We start from the raw sequence: 18,817 nt of genomic DNA on the forward strand, positions 1-18,817 counted from the left end.
AACAATGCAGATTTATTTTCACAGCCTTCTTTGATCATATTTACCAAGGGTGCCAATAATTCTGACCACGACTGTATTTCTATTTCAAATAAATCTGTTAATTGAACTTTCTATTCATCAAATGATCATGTAGATCATATAGGCTATCTCAAAAATTAAGCAGCAAAAATGGTTATCAACATTGACAATAATATGTACCAAATGAGTGCCAATAATTGAGCACCAAATCAGCATTAGAAGGATTTCTGAAGGATCATGTGACACTGAAGATAATGACTGCTGAAAATTCAGCGTCGCAATCACATTTTTAATATATCAAATAAAAGAACAGTTATTTTAAACTAATAATATTTCACAAAGTATAAATTACTATAAATTCAAATAAATGCAGCATTGGTGAGCACAAGAGATTTCTTTTAAAATCATTATAATAATAAAAAAATCTTAATTATTGAATACAATGCCCTTTTAAACTTTGTGTAATCATGGTGTGCTCTTGTAGAGCATGAATACACTGCTAAATATATAAAATATATGTGAATATATGTCTTTACAGAAATTAAAAAACAATCTTTAAAACATTAGATTTTCTTTATGTTTGTATCTAACTAATATTTCTATATGTGGACTCAAAGTGAGAAGCATGATGCAGGTGGTTATCAGCACTTGTATTTGTATATCTGCAAGTGCTGGGCTTTGATGCTCTAAATAAACTGGAATGTTTCCTGTCCCTAAAATCAGTTTCCTGTAACGTGTGACTTTGTCACCCTTCGAATAGTTAAGTGTGGAGGAGGAGGAGCTGTGTTCTTTAGTACTGACGTACTTTTATTAAATAAGGTGACAATCAAAAATGCGTCTTCTGATTTGTCACTGAGGCTCTTTGATGATCCTTCTCTTCTCTCTAATAAGGTAAAAGTGACTTTGATTGGCTTGTTGTTTGGCAGTTGTGCAGCCTTCTGTCTCTGTCTCTTTAGGGTGTTGTGAGAAACTTTCAATCTTTATCCAGAGTGAATGATCAGTAAAAATGGAGAGCTATCTGACACTCATTATTCTGTCTTTTGTGCTCAGACTCACCACAGCTGGTACGTACACATTCAAGATCGTAATGTGAGTTAATGTTATATAGTAATTAAATTTGATAATTCTTAACAGGATATTTTTTTTAATTAATCGAATATTAGCATTAATATAACAGTATTTTAATCTTTATTGATCTTCTCTCTTCCTCCCTGTCTCCCCTCTTTCCATGTAAAATTTCTTATTTTTTCTCTGTTTCACATTCCACTTTCACTAAATGCATCTTTCTATATCTTTTCTACAGGAAATGTGAGGCTGGTGGGTGGTAATAATTCATGTGCTGGTAGATTAGAGGTTTATTATAAAGGAGAATGGGGAACCGTGTGTGATGATTATTGGGATTTAACTGCTGCATCAGTGGTGTGTAGAGAGCTGGGCTGTGGCAATACTTTAGGTGAAATACGTCTTGCTAATTTTGGGCCAGGATCAGGAAAAATATGGATGGATTATGTGGACTGCAGCGGATCAGAGTCCACAGTACTGGACTGCAGAGGACTAGGTGTAGATGACCCTGACTGTACGCATAATGAAGATGCTGGAGTCATCTGTTCAGGTAGGCTAATTATCAGTGTTGGTCATCATCCATACCATTTAAATTATTTAAGTTCTCTTAATCACTCCTGTATGATTAGGAATCAGGCTGGTTGGAGGTTCTCACTGCTCTGGGAGGTTAGAGGTGCCTCATGGGAACACATGGCACACAGTGTGTGACGCTGCCTTTGACCAGCAGGATGCAGAGGTTGTGTGTAGAGAGATTAACTGTGGGGCTCCTTTACAGGTGCTGGGAGCAGCTGCTTTTGACAAAGGTGACGCTCAGATGTGGACACAAGAGATTCAGTGCAGAGGAAATGAGCATCAGTTTGCTCTCTGTCCAGTGTCACCTTTACACAACATTTGTTCCCATGACAATGATGTGAGCATTGTATGTGCTGGTAGGTGAATGACATATGAACTAAGAGTAAATCATTCTGTAATATTGTAATAAATGTATTTTTCTTCTTTCTCTTTTTTTTTGTTTTGCATGTTCTCTTTCAGAAACAGTGAGATTAATAGGTGGTAACAGTAACTGTGCTGGTAGAGTGGAGGTTCTTCATGATGGTCAGTGGGGAACAGTGTGTAGTGATGACTGGGATTTGCTAGATGCTGCAGTGGTGTGTAAAGAGCTGGGCTGCGGCGAAGCTGTAAGTGCACCAAAGAGTGCTTACTTTGGAGAAGGAACAGGAGAGATCTGGATTACTGGTGCACGATGTATTGGATCAGAATCTACACTGATGAACTGTGGATTTATTGCATGGGGAATAAAGGATAATCATACTAAAGATGCTGGAGTCATCTGCTCTGGTAAGCTCATCTAGAATTGTGTCATAATTACTGAACATCTTCTCTCCCACAAACTCCAGAATAAATAAAAATGTTGTCTCTTTAAGCTTTGTTTCACCCCTTTTTTTACTGTTACGTCAGGTGGCTGACTGGTTACCTGCCTAGCTGTGAAGTGATGTATTTATATGATTCACAAGATTGAATGTACAAAATTTTGTAGGCAAAATGCATTTTGTGATCCAGACAAAACTTTTATTAATGAAATACATAATTAATTCAAAGATCAAGCATTTTGTGGATAAATGTTAATGACATGCTGGGTGCTTTTTGTCCACAAAATGTTTTTTCTGTTATCCATTAAATGAAAATAATAGAATGTTCATGACAGTAACTATTAAGCTATTATAAATTTTTCAGTTATAATGGCCTATTGTGGCTTAATATTTATGTCATATTATGAAAAGAATGAGCAGATTTGAACACAATAAGATCTCTCTTTTCTTAAAGGAGTCAGGCTGGTTGGAGGTTCTCGCTGTTCTGGCAGAGTAGAGGTGCCTCATGATCAGACATGGGTTTCAGTGTGTGATGCTGCCTTTGACCAGCAGGATGCAGAGGTTGTGTGTAGAGAGCTGGACTGTGGGGCTCCTGTACAGGTGCTGGGAGCAGCTGCTTTTGGCAGAGGAGACACTCAGATGTGGACACAAGATATTCAGTGTACAGGCAAAGAGTCTTATATATCTGTCTGTCCAACATCATCTTCTCTTAAACACAACTGTACCCGTGAGAATGACATAGGACTGTTATGTTCTGGTAATGCAGCAGTATTGAGCAGTTTCAACTTAAGATAATCACAAACAAATAAAAATATATATATAGGTGCATCTAAAAAAAATAGAATATCGTGAAAAAGTTAATTTTTTTCTGTAACATTTCAAAAAGTGAAACTTTCATATATTCTAGATTCATTACATGTAAAGTAAAATATTTCAAACGGTTTTTTAATTTTAATTTTTTTATTTTGATAATTAAAGCTTACAGCTCATGAAAGTCAAAAATCCAGTATCAAAATATTTGAATATTTACATTTGAGTTTAATTAAATAACCATCCCTACAGTATAAATTCTGGGTATTTCTTGTTCTTTGAAACCACAAAAATGGGGAAGACTGCTGACTTGGAAATGGTCCAGAAGACGATCATTGACATCCTCCACACTGAGGGTAGGACACAGAACGGCATTACTGAAAGGGGTGGCTGTTCACAGAGAGCTGTATCAAAGCATATTAAATGCAAAGTCGACTGGAAGGAAGAAAATGGGTAGGAAAAAGTGCACAAGCAACAGGGATGACCGCAAGCTTGAGAATACTGTCAAGCAAAGCCGATTCAAACACTTGGGAGAGCTTCACAAGGAGTGGACTGAAGCTGGAGTCAGTGCATCAAGAGTCCCCAGGCTCAGACGTCTTCAGGAAAAGGGCTACCAAGCCACTTCTGAAACAGAAAAAACGTCAGAAGCATCTTACCTGGGCTAATGAGAAAAAGAACCGGACTGTTGCTCAGTGATCCAAAGTCCTCTTTTCAGATAAAAGTAAATTTTGCATTTCATTTGGAAATCAAGGTCTGGAGGAAGACTGGAGAGGCACAGAATCCAAGCTGCTTGAAGTCCAGTGTGAAGTTTCTGAAGTCAGTGATGATTTGGGGTGCCGTGACGTCTGCTGGTGTTGGTTCAAGGCCAAAATCAATGCAGCCGTCTACCAGGAGATTTTGGAGCACTTTATGCTTTCATCTGCTGACAAGCTTTATGGAGATGCTGATTTCCTTTTCCAGCAGGACTTCACACCTGCCCACAGTGCCTAAACCACTTCTAAGTGGTTTGCTGACCATGATATTACTGTGCTTGATTGGCCAGCCAACATGCCTGACCTGAACCCCATATGAAATATATGGGATATTTTCAAGGGAAAGATGAGAAACAGTCGATCCAACAATACAGACGAGCTGAAGGCCGCTATTAAAGAAACCTGTGCTTCAATAGTGTCCCAGCAGTGCCACAGGCTGATCGCTTCATGCCACACCTTACTGATGCTGGAGTTTGTGCTAAAGGAGCCCCGGCCAAGTATTGAGTGCATAAATTAACATACTTTAAAGAACTTGAGCTTTTCTGTTTTGCAAATTCTTTTTTTGATTGATGAGAATCACAAATTTTTGATAGAATATTAGGAAATATTCTAATATTTTGAGATACTGGACTTTTGACTTTCATGAGCTGTAAGCTCTAATCATCAAAATTAAAACAAAATCAATGCAGCCGTCTACCAGGAGATTTTGGAGCACTTTATGCTTTCATCTGCTGACAAGCTTTATGGAGATGCTGATTTCCTTTTCCAGCAGGACTTCACACCTGCCCACAGTGCCTAAACCACTTCTAAGTGGTTTGCTGACCATGATATTACTGTGCTTGATTGGCCAGCCAACATGCCTGACCTGAACCCCATATGAAATATATGGGATATTTTCAAGGGAAAGATGAGAAACAGTCGATCCAACAATACAGACGAGCTGAAGGCCGCTATTAAAGAAACCTGTGCTTCAATAGTGTCCCAGCAGTGCCACAGGCTGATCGCTTCATGCCACACCTTACTGATGCTGGAGTTTGTGCTAAAGGAGCCCCGGCCAAGTATTGAGTGCATAAATTAACATACTTTAAAGAACTTGAGCTTTTCTGTTTTGCAAATCCTTTTTTTTAATTGATCTTAGGAAATATTCTAATATTTTGAGATACTGGATTTTTGACTTTCATGAGCTGTAAGCTCTAATCATCAAAACTTTTTAAATGTTTTACTTTACATGTAATGAATCTAGAATATATGAAAGTTTGACTTTTTGAAATAAGTTACAAAAATGAACTTTTTCATGATATTCTAATTTTTGAGATGCACCTGTATATTTTGCTTGTTTCATGAGTTTTTAATAAACTCTCAGGTCTCTGTCCAGGTTACACAGAGATTCAACTGATGAATGGCCTTGACATCTGTTCTGGTCGAGTTGAACGTCAGTACTTCAGTAAATGGGGCACAGTGTGTGATGCATGCTGGGATATGAGAGCTGCCAGTGTCCTCTGTAGACAGCTGAATTGTGGGATTGCTGTGTCTGTTGTGGGATCAGACTGGTTTGGAGAGGGAAGTGGTGAAATCTGGGCTGATGTGTTTGATTGTGACGGGAATGAAACAAAACTCTCAGAATGTTCCATCTCTTCATGGAGTCGAGCTGAATGTTCTCACAGACGAGATGCTGGTGTCATCTGCTCTAGTGAGTCCTTTCATTTATTTCTGACTTTATTTATTATCATGTAAAGTGTAATATTGATAAAGCATATTCTTAAACTTATTTTATATTTTATGTTTTAGTAAAATATCTCATATTTCACTCAGATTCCTCTCTGGCTCTTCATGATGGTCTGGTGCGGTTGTCTGGAGAGAGACAGTGTGAGGGGGAGGTGGAAGTTTTCATCCATCAGGTCTGGAGGAGAGTTCTGCTGGACTCCTGGAGTCTCACTGAATCCTCTGTGGTCTGCAGACAGCTGGGCTGTGGCTCTGTGCTGAACTTCTACGGCTCCTCTTCATCCAGTCCTGAACACAGTCATGAGTGTGTGACGGGCTTCCAGTGCTCTGGGAGTGAAGCTCATCTGGGGAACTGCAGCTCTCCACAAACTCTCAACTGCAGCTCCACACAACAGCTGTCAATCACTTGCCTTGGTGAGGACAACAACATCTGAACAGATTTGTCAGTTGTTCGTGATCAATAATGTGTTTTTCTCTCTCTGAATATCAGGTCGTGGGTCCATCAGGCTGGTGGGTTCTGGGGGAGCTTGGGCAGCTGCTCTTCTCCAGGCTGGGGAAAACATGACTGTCAACACAAGGAGGATGTAGGAGTCGTGTGCTCAGGTAAACAGTAGACTAGTGTGTAAATGTTTATCAGAGATACTGTTGTTTTTCAGAAAATATCCTATGTAATCATTAAACTCCAGGGTGATCAGGAACGAAAGGGGTCTGAAGGGGTTTGTTTTGCGATAATGACTGTCAGACTGAACAGTTCATACTGTAGCTACTTACCAAATAAATAAAATACATGGACACCATTTTTTTTTTTACAATTACTTTATAATTTTAAATGTATATGTATCTTCCTCAAAGAAATATAGAAATAGTCCACTACAAAATACAAAACAATCATACAGTTGCAATGATATTATAGTATTATTAATACAAATGTTCTCTGAGGTATTACGTATTTTAATAACATATAGGCTACATATTTTTTTTTACATTATGCTTATCTGTTTATAGATGCAATCAATGCTTGCAGCATGCATTAGCCTTTTATTAAACCATTATTTTTTTATATTTTAGCTTTAGCACAACCTAAAATTCAGTTGTTTTAATGTACATCGTTTTCTGTCTAGAGTTTAAAGAGATCAGGTTAACTGAGGGCTGTGAAGGGAATGTGGAGGTTTTCTACAATGGATCCTGGGGTAATATGTGCTGGAACCAGATGGAAAGAGACACAGCGAGTCTGATCTGTCAAGAGCTGAACTGTGGAAGATCTGGTGTTTTGTCTGGTTCTGTATCAAAAGTGGAATCAGCTCGTAACTGGCTGGATAAAGTAACATGTCGACCACATGATTTAAATCTGTGGCAGTGTCCATCTTCACCCTGGGGACTGAATAACTGTGGTGAGGAAGAAGTGGCCAAAATCACCTGCTCAGGTTGGATGATATTTAAATAATTTAATATGTCCTCAATAATCATGTTTCTGTACATATATTTTATGTCTAATGTGGTAAGTAAACTAATGTTTCTGAAAACTAAAGTGAGCTGATGGGAAGAGCAAAATTATTTGTGAGGCTAAAATGTTTAGCAGTTTTCACACTGATAATTTGTTTTCACTGAGAGATGTCAGACATTTCGTCCTAATGCACTTTTCTTAATTTTATCATGTTTAATTTCAGAGGAGGAAACTCGTGAGTCTCCTCAGAGTCGTCTGACATGTTTTACCTCACCATCTCCTTACCAGAGACAGTGCACTAGTAAGTTTATTCACAACAAATTTGTTGAATGTTTGGTAATGTAAGCTTATATTTTCCTAGTATATTTCTGTTAAATTATTAATATCTGCATTTTTAGTATTTACCTCAAAATAATCCGTTTGAAATACCTCTAGCTTCAGTATCTGTTTTGTTGTAAATGTTGTTGCTGAAGCTGTTCAGTGCTGGTTGATGTGTGTGTTTCAGATCATGTTCCTCTCAAACTGAGTGGAGGGGAGGGCCGGTGCTCTGGGAGGCTGGAGGTGTATCATAACGCTGTGTGGGGCTCAGTCTGTGATGATCAGTGGGACATCAGCGATGCTCAGGTGGTCTGCAGGCAGCTGGGTTGTGGAGCAGCACTGAGGGCTGATGGGAATTCAACAATTAGTGCTGGTGAAGGTGTTGTGTGGCTGAACAGAGTCGAGTGCAGAGGGAATGAGATTCACCTGTGGGACTGTCCTCTCTCCCTGAAAAACCACACTGACTGCTCCCACAAAGAGCACGCTGGACTCACCTGTGAAGGTCACAGCAAAGCAATGACAGATTTTATTAACTTTATCATTTTAGAGATAGTAATATTTGTGTATGTAAGACAATCATTAATTTTAATGTATTTCTACAGATTTGCCAGATTTGTCAGTGTCCACTGCTCCTGCCACAACAACATCAGCTTCTCCTCCAGTTTCTCCTCCAGTGTCCTCAACATCAGTCTCTCTTCCACAAACTCCTCCAGCAGCGTCTCTCTCCGTCCCCCCAGTGCTTGTGATTGTACTGGGAGTTGTGCTCTTACTGCTCTTAGTGCCACTGCTTATACTGATTCAGCAGAACAGAGTGATGAGGAGAGGTAGGAGAGATCTAGATACTGTCATATTGTGTATTCATTTACATTTACATTTACATTTAGCAGACACTTTTATCCAAAGCGACTTACAAATGAGGACAATAGAAGCAATCAAAACTAACAAAAGAGCAACAATATATAAGTGCAAATGACAAGTCTCGGTTAGCCTAACGCAGTACACGTCGGTATATATACACACACACACACATATACACACACACACACACACACACACAAAACAAAAAGAAAGGGGTGCAGAGCCAGTAGTGGTTTTGTAGGCAAACATTAATGCCTTCAATTTAATGCGAACAGCTACTGATAGCCAGTGCAAATTGATGAACAGAGGTATGACGTGCGTTCTTTTCGACTCATTGAAGATTAATCTTGCAGCGGCATTTTGGATTAATTGTAGAGGTTTGATAGAAGTGGCTGGAAGACCTGCCAAGAGAGCATTGCAATAGTCCAGCCTGGATAGAACAAGATCACACACTGGATATTCAGTGTGTGATCAGTCATGTGTTGTGAACTCACAGCAGGTTTGTCTGTCTACACTCACAGCTCTCTCTAAGAGGAGACACAGGATGACGACTGAGGCCATTTATGAGGAGATTCAGCACAGACACAATCACTTCACTCAGAGGGGGGAGACATGAGCCATCAATCTCATTTAATAGCATTAATAAGAGACTCTGTCAGACAGTTGATGTTCATCTATTATTAGTCCTGTTAAACCTCCTGCTTCAAACCACAGAATTCCTGACAGAAAACCACAGAGCTGCAGGTGCATGTTTGTGTGTAAGAGAGAGAGAGAGAGAGAGCTCTTCCTGTGTGTATTTCTGGATGGCAGTGAGGAATAGGTTCATGTGAGGATACTTGTGTGTTTGCTAATAGGCCCAACAAAAAACATGGCATTTCTAATGTTTTTAAAATGTAAGTAATTTACATTTTTGTTGTGTTGTCACTAACACTGTGCTTTATAATCCAAAGGAAATGAGGATTTAGTCTGTTTGTATTGATGAACATGTTTCTGGCTGTTCTGCTCTTTTTTAACAGGGAGTCTCATCTCTGAAGAACTGAATTGTGGGTATGAAAATGCTGAACTTCTTTCAGGTTAGAGAGCAGAAGTATATTCAGATCAATACCTAAAATAAATAGTTTGATGTTCAAACTCAAAGAAATATATAAAATGTAATTCACACTCATGAAATCATAAAATATAATTCTACCACTAAATGAATTATGTGACCTATGACTCAACTGTTCATAATACTAACATGTTTATCTGTAACAGAGACGCTGGAGTTTGGTTAGAATCCATGAGCGGAACTTTATTAAGGGTCAAGGCTTTAAACAGATGTCGATAATCAGGCAGAGGGTCAAAGTCAGAGAAGCAGGCAGATCGTTCGTCATACATAGGGGCAGAGGCAGAGACAATAGTGGAAAGGCAGGCAATGAGTCCAAACACAAACATCAGTCCAATCAGGCGTCAGAGCAAACTTGGATAGGTGGGGTGCATAATTGTGTAGGGATTTGATATTTGTTTACGATATCTTGGTGGATGAGATTCAGGGCGGCTCCAGAGTCAATCAGCGCTGTGAGGTCGAGAGAGAGAGTATCCGTTCTTAAGACAACAGGGAGTGTGACTGCAGCCCAGTCGACAACTCTGCCCATCAACAGTGTCATAATAAAAGCGCATCTTTTGCCCTCTGATTCGAATCTCTCTCCTTGATGATCGAGATAAACTTGTACTTGGCGAATGAAGCCTTTGCATCGCTCAGCGGTACCGTCAAACTTGTCAGGAAGAGCGAGGCTTACAGTCATAGGAGTGGTTGAAGGGAGAGATCGAATATAGTGCGTCAGGTGTTCGTTGACGGTCTGCAGCTTGGTGAGTTGTTCCTGATATCTCTGGAGCATTTCAGCTTGGTATGAGAATGCTGCTTGCAGATTCAACACTTCCGCTGGATTCATAGGTGGCGAAGTATTCTGTAACAGAGACGCTGGAGTTTGGTTAGAATCCATGAGCGGAAGTTTATTAAAGGTCAAGGCTTTAAACAGATGTCGATAATCAGGCAGAGGGTCAAAGTCAGAGAAGCAGGCAGATCGTTCGTCATACACAGGGGCAGAGGCAGAGACAATAGTGGAAAGGCAGGCAATGAGTCCAAACACAAACATCAGTCCAATCAGGCGTCAGAACAGAAGGGGCAGAGTACAAATACCGTGAGTCAAGAAGTCAGGCAGAATCATACACAGGAATCAATCAGGAACAGAGGAACTATAACGCTTGGTAAGGCAGATGAACTGGCAATACTTCACGACCAGCACATGGACTGGTCTCAGTTTATATGAGAGTCAAACAGGAAATGGATGTAGAGGAAGCGGAGGGAGTGGAGCACGGTCAGTACTCAGGCGAGGGCTCCCTCTGCTGGCTTGGCGTTACATTATCTCATTAGAAAAATAGTTCAACACTGCTTATTATGGTTATGTCAACAATGGCAGGTCTCAAGACCTGCAAGAGCATATCTTATATTTTATTTCCAAAAATATGCCAAAATATACAACATGTGTTGATGCAGAAGAGATGGTGAAGGAAATCACTCCGGGATACTATGATGATGTCATCACTGATGGACTAAAACCAGATCGTGAGACAGGTGTCACTCTGTTATTCTGCAATTTATATATTTAAAATATATAAAACGGGTGTCCTATCCTGCTCCTGGAGGGCCAATAACATGCAGAGGTTAGCTTCAGCCAGCTCCAACACACGTAACTATAAGTTTCTAGTGGGTGCTTCTCAAACAGAAAGACGCATTCTAATAAGGCTGCATATCTGGGCTGCCACGTCATCAAGCTCCATTGCAGATATCTCAAATTGAAGGATCCTTAGTAGGCACTCTATGTTTCCCATCCTTCATTCGACCTGTTTTGAAGGATGCATCAAGTGTATCCTCCGCATCCTTCAATTGTCCAGAATCCTTTGCACAGGTTCCAATTTACGAAAAATCAATTATCTGAAAATGAATCAACACTGAGCTTGTTCAGTTTCATTATGTTATGCAATATGTCATATGTGACTGTGGGGGTGGAAACATTAATGACGTAGCCATGTGCACTAAGTAGACTCATTCTATCGTTTAATGCTGAGAAGGACTCAAGACTTGTCTTGAAGCCTCAGAAGGACTGGACTAGGAAGGATGCATCCTCACTAGGATGTGTCCTTCCATTTGAGAAGCACCCAGTAAGCCTAAAGACCTTGATTACTTTGGTTCAGGTGTGTTTAATTGGGATTGGAGCTAAACTCTGTAGGACAGTGGCCCTTCAGGAACAGGTTTGGACACCCCTGATATAAAATCTCTCTATCTCTCTCTCTCTCTCTCTCTCTATATATATATCATATATATATTGTATGGGTGTAATGTCTCATGTTGAATTTGTAGAAGACAGAACTATGAGCTATGATGATGTCATGATGAGTGGACAGAACTCTGATATTAAAAAAGGTGTTTGTTTTTTGAGCGTATTTAACATAATACCTTTAAAGTGATACTTAGTACTGATATGATGATGTAACATTTGTTCTGTTTATATCTTCATATATGTGTAGTGGACAAACCAGAGCACTATGATGATGTCATCATTATTGGACAGAACGTTCCAGGTTTAACAGGTGAGTCACACAGAACTGCAATTTATTATCACTCTTATGTTTCCATGATAATGACATGCATTACTAACATTAATAAATCATCATGGCTTTATCAGGTTTAATCTAATAGTCTCAGACAGTCATGAAGAGAAAGAGATGAATGACACAAGCTGTTACATTACAATGTGAGGTTTTATTTCACATGTATCAGAGGGAGATCAGGAGGAGTATGATGATGTGAAGAACAGCAATGAAGATGAGAGAAGCCTGTTGGGTAGGGTATTGTTACATTTTCACATAATCTCTACACTACCAGACAAAGGTTTTTAAACAGTAAGATTTTCATTGTTTTTTAAAGAATTCCCTTCTGCTCACCAAGCCTGCATTTATTTGATCCAAAATACAGCAAAAGCAGTAATATTGTGAAATATGTTTTACCATTTAAAATAACTGCTTTCTATTTGAATATTTTTTTAAATGTAATTTATTCCTGTGATCAAATCTAAATTTTCAGCATCATTACTCCAGTCTTCAGTGTCACATGTTTCTTCAGAAATCATTCTAATTAGTGCTGGGAGGTATGACCAAACATTTATATCACGGTATTTTTCAAAATTATACCGGTTTCACGGTACATGACGTTATTTTTTTTTTCTTCATGCATGACCGGGTGTTAACCATATTTTCTACTGATTGAGAGAGGAAATACTGCAGTATATTGACTTAGAATGCCCTATTTTACTGTCATGATGAGTGAATATTATCAAAAAATACCACACTAAATAGTGACTAAACATGACCCCTTTTATTACGTTAACCAGGAGTCACTCTCATTTATAATCGCGGCATTGTCTGATAAAATCAATATGCATCTACACTAAAGAGCGGCTATGCGGTTGTTTTGGCTATAGTACTTTTTTGTCTCATGCGCGCACTGCCTGCGTCTGAGTGCATGTGATATTAACAGATGAACTACGCTTATATGTATAATTCCAAACAATCAGTAAGCGACAGGTGCTTGGAAATGCTGTTTTGTACTCATTTATTGACGAGGCGGCTGCGGTGCGGCCAACTGAATGCACTGCTTCTCTGCTGCTCACTGCACAGAACAGACGCCGAGAGAGGTGACACTTCTCCGGGAAAGTCAGACCTCAAGTTCGCAGGACAGCACTGGCGAAATCTTCCAACTGAAACATAGCTAAGGTTTATCCCAAAAAGTCGCTAGGTTTGTCAGTATGAATATTCTACCGCTTAGTAACACATACAGCTGTTCCCTCACCACAGTGCAACAGTGAAAAGGGACCCCTTTCAAACAGTGTCGCGTTCCGAACATTGTTTAAGCGACACACTGGTATTGTGGTATTTTAAAAATTCCTATCATAACAAAAATAAACACCGGTATTCGGTATACCTCCCAGCACTAATTCTAATATGCTGATTTGCTGTTCAAGAAACATTTATTATTATTATTATTATCAATATTTAAAACAGTTAAGTAAATTTTTTTCAGGATTCTTTGATGAATAGAAAGATCCAAAAATCAGCATTTATCTTAAATAAAAAGCTTTTGTAACATTATACATTATACCATTCAAAAGCTTGGAGTCAGTATAATTTTGTTTTTTAGGAAAGAAATTGTAGAAATTATGACTTTTATTTAACAAGGATGCTTTAAATTGATCAAAAGTGACATTTATGTTACAAACGATTTCTATTTCAGATAAATTCTGTTCTTCTGAACTTTCTATTCATCAAAGAAACCTGAAAAAATTCTACTCAGCTGTTTTCAACATAATAATAATAATAATAATAATAATAATAATAAATGTTTTTTGAGCAGCAAATCAGAATATTAAAATGATTACTGAAGGATCATCTGACTGGAATAATAATGCAAAAAACTCAGCTTTGAAATCATAGGAACAAATTACATTTTTATAATATATTCAAATAGAAAGCAGTTATTTTAAATAGTAAAATATTTCACAGTATTACTGCTTTTGCTGTATTTTGGATCAAATAAATGCAGGCTTGGTGAGAATAAGAAAACTCTTTAAAAAACATTAAAAATCTTACTGTTCAAAAACTTTTGACTGGTAGTGTACTTTTAATCATTATGTCACTCATTTAAACCCTATTTAAACTAAATCGTGATGCATTTATAAAAATGAACGTATGAATTTGCTTGTTTTTAAAAACAGACTATGATGATGTGGGAAAGGAGTCAAATAAAGAGGGAGGGGCCATATGACTCATGACCACACCCACTGCCTCCGTTCATGAAATCATATTACAGTTACTGGACCTGCTGGGAGTTTCTCATACTGCTACTAATGCATCAATGCCTTATGTTTTTGTTATTTTAAATCTTTTTTTTATGAAAGGTTACATGCGTTGCAAAATTCAGTATCAGCACATTTTAATATTTGTATTATTTCTAATTTGATATCAATGCTTTTCATCTAATAAACAAAATATATAATTTATTCATCATGTCACAAAAATACTTTTAAAAGAGAAAAATATATTTAAAAAAAGAAAATGATGCTATAAATGTTTAAGGAAGTACTTTGAGGCACTACTGTACTTTTAGGCTGCTGATATTATCTACCTAAATATAAAGATATAAATAGATTTACCACTTAATAAACATTATAAAGTTTCGTGTCTTTCCATAAGCTTACTGTCATAGCATTTCGTTCTGTACTGTCAGCTTAAATTTACTTAAGTAGAGCATAAAAGAGCAAAAGACACAAAGGTATGCAAAGGTATACACATCCTTGAAGTAAAAAAAAAAAAAATACTCACCCAAACTGCACAGTTTATTGGTTTATTGTGTGAAGGTCCATTTTAACTTTACAGTCTGATTTTTTGGATGACACTGAATTATTTGCACTGAGCTTGAATCTTTTGCAGCAATAGCTCCATATGCAGATTGAGGTTGGGCTGACCTTTCTTGGTTTTTCTTTTCAACAACTGATATGTTGCAATTTTCTTTTCCTTATATTTCTTCAGAGCTTCCTCTCGCTGAGCTTTGTCTTTCAAGAATTCCTACACAGACATGCATAATATAACATGCATCAATCATTTGCCAAAGAATGTACTGAAGGTAATGAAAATGTGTATGTTTACATGACATAACGAGTCTTCCTTAATGACATCACAAAGGAGATTCATTAGGAAATGGAAAACTGTAGAACAATTCCATCAAACTGATACATTTGCCAGTTTCTATTTCCTCACCTCTCTTTTTCGTGCCCGTTCCTCCTTTATCCTTTCATATTCTTGCTTTGTCTTCTGATACGATGACATTTTCTGCTTCTTCTTCCTTTGGATGAATGGAGTCTTGTGGGAGCTGATGACACAAATCAGGAATGTGGCTTTGTATGTGTGTGCATATACTACCTTTTACTGTACCTGTCAGACTCTGCTGGTTCATTAGCTGAATCAGAGGCAGTAGCTTGCCAATCGTTGTGTTTGAGATGTGTTTTTCAGTGAAAGGAGATTCAAACACCGTTTTTAGTTCATCATCTTCCTCTCTCTTCATCTACTACTCTACCTTTACATCTATTCTTCTTTTTTTTCTTGTTCTTCTTCATCTAGTCGTTCTATTTCAGCTAGGTACAGATGTCTCAGATGCTCGGGATATTCATCCTCTAACTGGATTTTTGATGGTTGCATTTTCTTCCTCTCCTTTCGAAGAAGTTTGTTGTATTCAAGTCAGGAATCTTGGTGTGATTCTGGAGACAGACCTTAGTTTCAGTAGTCATGTCAAAGCAGTAACTAAATCAGCAATGTTTTATTTTCTCCTTCCTTTTGAAGGCAAAACCTTCACCTGGGAAATAATGAGAGGGAGATGAGATTCAATCAGAATACATTCCACGTTTAGTATGAGGGGCCGTATAGGCCATAATTATTGAAAAGCCTCTTACAAAATTGCACAAAAATATATATATATATTCACAAAAACCAATTCACATGCAGAAAATAAGTATATATATTCATAAAATACGTTTCACAATTTCAAAACACAATTAAATATATATAAATATATATATATATATATAATAAGTCCACAGATTTATGATCAGCTATGAAATCCTTACAATCAAGTAATGATAAACTTACTCTTTGTAAATAAGTAACGTTAGTGAAATTAAAGAGAGATGATTTAGCTCCATCCCTAATCCTGACAGTCTGGCATTGTCTTGTCAAAGTGCTCACTGTACATATTGTGCTCATAACACAATTTACTTTATGATATAAACTACAATATAAGTTTAAAACTTAAGAATTCATTTAAACTTTGATTTCATATAAAGTCTCAGCTTTCACAGCTTACTAGCGATATCGCTAGCTATTAATAGTCTGACACTGGTGGCTAATTAAGCTGTCAACATAAAGCTAAAAATGACCAAAAAACCTACAGAAACAACTGTTCAGTCTTACCTGTGAAAGATAATACCCCGAGGTCTGTTTTTATTATTGTGCAACGATTTGTAGATGCCCAAGCTGCCGACGAGCCAGGTATGTTTTCGCCTGTCCCGATATGAGAGTTGCCTTCACCAATATGGCGGCGGCGTTGACGTGCGTTCGAGCGGCCAATGAGGCGTCTAGGTATTTATTATGTTATAGGCTTGTTTGAGATGTACGGTGACGCATTGCTGCCACACACATATAATTTTTTCCACTCAGTTATGTCGTAATAACGAGATATGTCGTTTTAACGACATCTTTTCTCGTTAAAACGACATCTTTTCTCGTAATAACGAGATGTTTTCTCTTAAAACGACATATTTTTTCTCGTAATAACGACATATTATGTCATAAAAACGATATGTTTTCCCGTTATTATAGATAGGCTATATGGTACATTATGTGAGCAAGCTAAGCGACTGTCCACGCTGCTGTCGCCAGTCTGACATAAACGAGGATCTGCACACTGCTGAAATGATTGAAATACACTTTTTTAAACGTATTTTAATGTAATGGTTTTAATTGTAGCGGCATGTTTATTAGGATTAATCTCCAATCTGTCTACTACGGTGACGCATTGCTGCCACACACATATTATTTTTTCCACTCAATTATGTCGTAATAACGAGATGTTATGTCGTTTTAACGACATCTTTTCTCGTTAAAACGACATCTTTTCTCGTAATAACGAGATGTTTTCTCATTAAAACGACATCTTTTCTTGTAATAACGACATGTTTTCTCGTTAAAACGACATCTTTTCTCATAATAACGACATGTTTTCTAGTTAAAACGACATCTTTTCTCGTAATAACGAGATGTTTTCTCATTAAAACGACATCTTTTCTTGTAATAACGACATGTTTTCTCGTTAAAACGACATCTTTTCTCATAATAACGACATTATGTCGTAATAACGAGATGTTATGTCGTTTTAACGACATCTTTTCTCGTAATAACGAGATGTTTTCTCATTAAAACGACATCTTTTCTTGTAATAACGACATGTTTTCTCGTTAAAACGACATCTTTTCTCATAATAACGACATGTTTTCTAGTTAAAACGACATCTTTTCTCGTAATAACGAGATGTTTTCTCGTTAAAACGACATCTTTTTTTCACTAATACATAATTAATATATAATCAGACTAGTTAAAACGACATATTTTCTCGTAATAACGAGATGCTTTCTCGTTAAAACGACATCTTTTCTCGTAATAACCACGTTTTCTCGTTAAAACGACATCTTTTCTCGTAATAACGAGATGTTTTCTCGTTATAAAGCATAAGCTCATTTGTTTACCCACGAACAAAAATAGGCCTACGAAAAATCTAGCTTAATTTTCGTTTGCTCGTTTTCAAACAGAACGAAATAATAATACTAATAATAATAATTATTATTATTATTTTTTTTTTTATTAGGCTATTATTATTATTATTAGGCTATTATACGCTGCCACACACATATTTTTTTTCCCACGCAGTTATGTCGTAATAACGAGATGTTATGTCGTTTTAACGACATCTTTTCTCGTTAAAACGAGATATTTTTTCTCGTAATAACGTCATATTATGTCATAAAAACGATATGTTTTCCCGTTATTATAGATAGGCTATATGGTACATTATGTGAGCGAGCTAAGCGACTGTCCGCGCTGTCAAATAATAAGAATAAGAATACGAATAATAGCCTAAGAAGAATAATAATAAGAATAATAATTATTATAATTATTATTTCGTTCTGTTTGAAAACGAGCAAACGAAAATTAAGCTAGATTTTTCGTAGGCCTATTTTTGTTCGTGGGTAAACAAATGAGCTTATGCTTCAATATTTGTTTCACATGCGTGGGCAGCTTTGATACTTTAGTCTGATTATATATTAATTATGTATTAGTGATTATATATTATTAAATGATATCTTTAGCTGAATCAAGCCACGCATCGCATCACGTTCTTCTTATGGGAATACAGATTAGCTCAGATGGGAAAGACTGTAGTTTACAGCCAGAAAGCGCACCCTGTTATTTTACAAAAGTAATTTGTAACGTTTTGTTGTTATTGTGGAAGTATAGAAAATAAAGCAGACATTTCTTTCCTCTGTTATCACAGTGTAGCCTAAGGGATCTAAGGGCGCCGGTGCCGCCGAACCGAGAAGAGCAGTGTTGTGCTTTATATGAGATGTATATTTGCAAGAAATATAGCCTATACAACAGCCAGACAGTTTGAAGAAACGTTATTGTGACTAATTTGCAGAGCGGTACATGAGATGATGTGCTTCATATATTTGCAAGAAATATAGCCTATACAACAGCCAGGGCTGCGTTTCTCGATAACGATTGAAACGATTGATCAAGAGCGTTTTCTACGAGTCATTTTA

The 18,817-nt window shown here is 37.4% G+C and overlaps 1 protein-coding gene and 1 pseudogene across 1 annotated transcript; one reads left to right on the forward strand and one right to left on the reverse strand.

The window, feature by feature from the left end:
• Positions 1-1,024: 1,024 nt before the first annotated feature.
• On the forward strand, positions 1,025-14,452 carry LOC107694369 (antigen WC1.1-like). The gene is made up of 20 exons (XM_016494060.1): positions 1,025-1,082; positions 1,322-1,630; positions 1,710-2,009; positions 2,113-2,418; positions 2,905-3,207; positions 5,388-5,702; positions 5,825-6,148; positions 6,182-6,183; positions 6,241-6,337; positions 6,856-7,158; positions 7,402-7,479; positions 7,684-7,998; positions 8,099-8,320; positions 8,876-8,954; positions 9,064-9,098; positions 9,371-9,427; positions 10,891-10,968; positions 11,922-11,984; positions 12,175-12,237; positions 14,165-14,452. Exons 1-20 carry the CDS (start codon positions 1,025-1,027, stop codon positions 14,212-14,214), a joined length of 3,357 nt encoding a protein of 1,118 aa, XP_016349546.1. The 3' UTR covers positions 14,215-14,452.
• A 325-nt stretch (positions 14,453-14,777) lies between these two features.
• The window catches only part of LOC107694370 (thyroid transcription factor 1-associated protein 26 homolog), an 8,719-nt pseudogene continuing 4,679 nt past the window's right edge, over positions 14,778-18,817 (reverse strand).

This window comes from Sinocyclocheilus anshuiensis, unplaced genomic scaffold (assembly GCF_001515605.1).
Source record: "Sinocyclocheilus anshuiensis isolate Anshui unplaced genomic scaffold, SAMN03320099.WGS_v1.1 scaffold3131, whole genome shotgun sequence".
Classification (NCBI taxonomy): domain Eukaryota; kingdom Metazoa; phylum Chordata; class Actinopteri; order Cypriniformes; family Cyprinidae; genus Sinocyclocheilus; species Sinocyclocheilus anshuiensis.

Coding starts and splice junctions, on each gene's coding strand:
- LOC107694369 (XM_016494060.1), top strand. CDS start 1,025: ATGGAGAGCTATCTGACACTCATTATTCTGTCTTTTGTGCTCAGACTC. Junction 7,480..7,683: donor TTACCAGAGACAGTGCACTA/GTAAGTTTATTC, acceptor TGTGTGTTTCAG/ATCATGTTCCTCTCAAACTG. Junction 8,955..9,063: donor AGACACAATCACTTCACTCA/GAGGGGGGAGAC, acceptor CCTGCTTCAAAC/CACAGAATTCCTGACAGAAA.